Source organism: Phytophthora infestans, genomic scaffold, assembly GCF_000142945.1.
Source record: "Phytophthora infestans T30-4 supercont1.15 genomic scaffold, whole genome shotgun sequence".
Classification (NCBI taxonomy): Eukaryota; Oomycota; class Peronosporomycetes; order Peronosporales; family Peronosporaceae; genus Phytophthora; species Phytophthora infestans.
Window position 1 is genome coordinate 2330313 of NW_003303744.1, and position 5236 is coordinate 2335548.

Genomic DNA, 5236 nt, shown 5'->3' on the forward strand with positions numbered 1-5236 from the left:
TTGCGAAGCTACTTTTATCAATACCGACATCGTCAGCTTCTAGTGAGCGTAGCTGGAGCATCCACGGATTTATTCACACTAAACTGCGCAATCGCCTTACTCCTGAGCGGGTTAGCAGACTCGTTTTCGTGTACACCAATATCGCTCGGAAAACTGAAGTGAACCATATCATGTACCAGCTCTTTCCTGAAGCTTGTGACGGTAGTGACTCCAGCGATAGCAGCGACGATAGCGAAGATGATAGTGGGGAGCTCACAAACGACTCATTACCCACAACAAGGCATGGATCACCAACAGCAGTACTTCAAGAGGTAAGTCTTAATGATAGATTCACCACTCCAGTTTTCAATGGACGAGAGCAACCGATATGCCAGACAAGATAGATTGAGCTGCAAAACAAATAATATATATAATTCCCTTCTCAAAACACTACCGCACACACACAAGATGATAGTCAACACCGTTGCATCCACAAACACACTCGAGACGAGCCGGTATTGGCGCTCGCCGGGCCCGGTGCACCATTTCAATGCAGAAAGCTGACCGATCATAGTTCGCCACTCAGAAAATTAAATTCAGTCATGAAAGGGAGTCTCAATGACTGCACTGTCAGCTCTTCTCACTGGGTGTATGCAACTTTGAGCACGAGGCAGTCTTCTTTTCATCAATTTTCCCTTCTTCATGACCACGACTTCATTTCCAGATCAGCGTTTAGCGCAAAATCATCTGTAAGCTGCAAAATTGTGGCTCCAGTGCATTGCCTTCCTAGCGTTTCCAAGTTATTGATCATTTTGCAATTTGAAATGCTAGACTATCACAATAGAAGCAATAGAGTTAGCAAGACTCACGCACAGCTATGTCGACAAATATTGTAGTGCTACTGATCGCGATATCTTTAGGGTTTCATACCGCTAACTGATGTTTCGGCTGCACTTGACCGCAATACCTAATCCTCTTCCCGGCTCGGATCTTCCAACCATCTCAGGTAGCGGTGCTTGCATTGCACCAAACATTCACAGATTTTTCCGTGAAAGAACCAATCCAAAATTGTGCCTGGCCACCTCCGTAAAGACTCCATCATCCCATAGAAATTATCTCGGAATGGCAGTAGCTAGCGTCGTGACCGATGTGCGTACTCTTGGCTTCTTGCTCTTGCGTTATGAGCTCCGTCAACTAATTTTCCTCATAATTACTGGTACCTCACGATAATAACTGCTCGAGTGCCGCAGACACATCTAATTTCTAAGAAACAATAACACATAGTCACCTGCGTTTCCTCGAAGAATACGTTGTAGCCTCTCAGGCTGTCCACTCGAACGATCGCCTTCCTCGAAGCCTTGGGAGCGCATTATTTGACAGTCTGTACCGCAAAACATGCAGCAGCAGGCGTTGAGCTTGATCTCTACGGTGAACACGAGAAGTAGTCGAAGACAATGCCCCGGTCTACTGCGGTGCAAGAGTACGCCGTAGTTGAGGGAGCAGAGTGCATTGTGGTCGCACTACAGCCGCTGTCTTCGGCAAACAGATCCAGGTAGCTACCGCATAGCTTCGGATTTGTAGCGCTCTCCGACTAGTGCATACCCATGCTCAATTCTCCTTGCCATAACCGCTTCGCTATGCGAGTGGAAGTCGGTTGTACAGTAGCCCGATTGTTTGTTTGAATTGTCACTGTGAAAATTAGTTATTCATTGTTATTTAACGATTAATAACCCATTCAGCTAATTTAGCTGATATTAACGGTGAATATCAATTGCCAACACTAGTGTGCACGTCTATTTGAGGTGCGCGGCAAAATACGGTACTAGTACCATACTACTTCCTTTAAGTACGATATACGACTAATTGGGAAGTAGCGTGAAGGGTGTAGTGTATTACTTCAGAAAAAAATGAATTGAAGATGCTGAAGTAAGACTAATCACTTGCTCAGCTACCTGACCGTCATCGCGTCAAAATCGGCCTTGCTCAGTTTCCCGGCTTTTGACTCTGGTAGAACGCCGTAAACTTGGCCATAATCTTCTCCTCAACGGGATTCGAGGCAGTTTCCGTCTTGTATATCATCTTCCAAAAGTTTTCCGGCGTGACACCTTCACCAATCCACGTGGCAAATTGTTTCTTCTGCAGCGTGGCAGCTTCTGCCCCCTCCAGAATCTTGGCAAGCATCTTGTTACCACCAACCTGCGTAGACATCGCCTTTATGAAAACTTGACGTACTTCCTTCACCTCAGCGAGCTGTTCCAGCACGTCAATCTTCTGGTTGACAATCGATGTGGGCTGGTTAATATCAATGTTTAGGGCCCTGAGCATACTACCAAGTGACTGGTTGTCCTTCTGAACCCCACGCTCCACCAGCAGTTTCTTCGCGGCCACATTCGTGGTCGAGTCGTCCATGGCAGAAAGCAACTTCCTCATCACAGGAGCGTCTCCAAAAGCCTGCGTGTAGAGCTTAAGCACAGGCTTTTTCTGGCCGGGATTTTTAGCGTTGAAGTCGTCGACGTACTTCATGAACCTGTTCAGGTTGCTTGCAGTAAACGCGTCATCGACGTCTCCAGAGAGTCGAAGCCATTGAAAAACGTTAGCCGGCAACTGTTCACCTCGCGTCCACCTCTCGATAAGAATATTCTCCAGTTTAGTGGCCTTGTTTTTCGTCGCAGCGGAGTTGGTCCTAGCGCCGTACAAGACACCGCCCAAGTTATCCTCACCTCCCACACTTTTGATCAAGGTGGTAAGCAGGGTATCGTCGGACTGTTTGACGAGCTTGGCGTATTCGTCAAGAACCTGGAATTTCTGGCCGAGTCCCCTGTTGTAGCGAAAGTTCAGAAGCTTGGAAACGCTACCAAGGGACTTTCCGCTGTCCTTCCATTTCATCAGCTGCTCAGTTTGCAGTTTTTGGATCTGCTGAGCGACTGACGGGGAGTCCGCACTTCTCTTAGCGGTCACGAGCGCCGCCGCCACAGCATCATCTCCGTACTTGGTCGTGAGTGTGCCAAGCAGCGACACCTTTACCAAACGATTCTTGTCGTTAATTTCTTTGAGTTTTGTGATCAAATTGTTGATGTTCGAGCTTGCCAACGTGTCGTCGATTTCACCGAATCGCATGGCTCTCGCCGCTTTCATCTCACGCGCCTTTAAGTTGACCGCTTTATCGACAAGACTCGAGGTGCGGCTCTTTAACTTGGCCGCAAGATCTGAGATCGCGGTGCCCCCGATGCCTCTCTCTTCGTCGTCCTCCTCCATACGTCTCAACAACCGAGGAGTCACATCGTTCTGGCGGCCGGTGATGGAATGAGTAAGAGTCGGGTAGTCGGCGGTGGTGAGCTCCGAGGGGGTGGCCCGGTCCACCTTTGCGAGAAGAGCAACGGCAACGAGGAAGGCGATTGAGTAGAGACGCATCGCAGATGATACTTGCTCACTTTGTGCTCGGCTGGCTTTTGTTAAGTGACGACATTCATTTGTTGGTGAAACTTACTTACAGTGTAAGGGTGGCGGTATCAAATCTCGATCAAATCGTACCGTACATGTAGCTTACAGGGCCTTTCTTCCGTACGCAAGGCTGTTAATATGATACCGCTCAGTGGTCCACTGGTTTCTCTGCTGTCATCGACAGACACTGGCTATACCACCCCGCCGATCAGAATGCGTGAGAAAAAAACATGAGGTGTTATTTCGAGATGTGAATTCGATCTGAGGGCCTCATTACTTATAAAACATGTAAATGGAAGTGAAAACGTGTACATCAATTGAAGCGTACTATAATATTATGCGGTATCGTATAAATTTCTTCTCCCGGATATCCTGACAAATCTTCCAGCTAAGCATGATATAGGATTGCCAACACTTATAGACACCGATGCAGATGTACTTTTAAGTAAAAAGTGGAATTACTACTGTACATTTTCATCAAATGTTAGTAATTGCAGCCTGGCGGGTTCATCTCGTCATTACATGGGTATGATTTGTGCAATTATGCTAATACTTATGTATATGATGTTAGTTTAAAAGGTGTGGAGTTTAAATGTCATTAAGCACCTTGCTGTCGTGAAGGGACAATTAAACACCTTGCTCTATAGTACGGAAGGTCGTGAAGGGACAAGAATACAAAGACTAAAAAGGCAAACTTATTGGACTGTGATGGGTCAGCTAAACCAAACCCAAATTCGCTTGTCAGAAGCTAGACCATTGTATTTTACAACCTTCAAACTGACCCATATCAATTAAACACATAGTATAATTCGAAAGACTGACCTCGAGCTTGCATTACTAGATCGTCTTCGACTAGGCTGGGAACACATCTACCAGTTTGTCTCTTGAACTTCTTGAGCAATTAGCCAACTAAGCGGCTAAGCGGGGTCTGGTCAGGGTCGATCTCTCCGCTCTAATGCTAATTCTTGCTATCGTAGCTTGTGACCCCGGACTGACCATGATGTGAGATGTTGTGGTTGCAAATAAGGCTCCTTCTCTCGGATAACCATGAATTCAGACGAAACATATGCATTAACAAATACGAAGTCGCTTGTAAGGATTTTTGCACTCACTGTGGCGACGAATCGACCGTAAAGCTTATCGTATACATCTCCGTCACAAGTGTATGGGGCCAGACTGCTTCATTTGGTCAGCGATCAGCTTTCAACAAATGTAAGTTGAATGCTGGACGAGATAACAAAAAGCGAGTTACGCAGTACCGTGAAATTAATTCGGTGAGGGCTGCCTATACCTAAAGGAATTCTCAGTTTTAATAGTTCCTGCATGTTGCACTCCGTTGTTGCCAACCCTTGCGACTCTTCTAATCGCATTTTTGATTGCCTGCAAATGGTGCCCACTCAATGCCGAGCTGGGCGAGGAAAGCAATAGAAGCAGAGGGCGCCTACTTACTTTACTCAACGCGTCCGTTCTGCATTCGCTGCGAGATACCTACGCTAAAAAAAATTCCATCTGTCTAGAAAGTAAAATAGTTTTGTTACCAATCAGTTTTTAATAAGTAAACAAGCACATATTTGGTCCAAATACTGAAGTGAGACCCCATCTTTATACTAATATCTGTAAAAGTACTTTTTCGTACAAATTGACACGAGCAATCACAATGAGCCACTGGCCTTCAGAAAATATAGCAGATCCCAAATGTCGCTCGCACAAATCCTGTAGCGACCTAGGGGGGGTAGGTCGCACTTTTAATAAATCGCTCGCATTTTACAGAGACCGTTTTGGAGTCTATGCAAATTGCAACATCACAAAATCAAAT

At 46.0% G+C, this 5236-nt stretch overlaps 1 protein-coding gene across 1 annotated transcript; it reads right to left on the reverse strand.

Annotated features, from left to right (window-relative positions):
- Positions 1 to 1962: 1962 nt before the first annotated feature.
- PITG_09732 (secreted RxLR effector peptide protein, putative) lies at positions 1963 to 3390 on the reverse strand (the record flags this gene model as incomplete). The annotated part of the gene is made up of 1 exon (XM_002903285.1): positions 1963 to 3390. The coding sequence occupies one exon, from the start codon at positions 3388 to 3390 to the stop codon at positions 1963 to 1965; it is 1428 nt and encodes a 475-aa protein (XP_002903331.1).
- Between the last annotated feature and the right edge of the window lie 1846 nt (positions 3391 to 5236).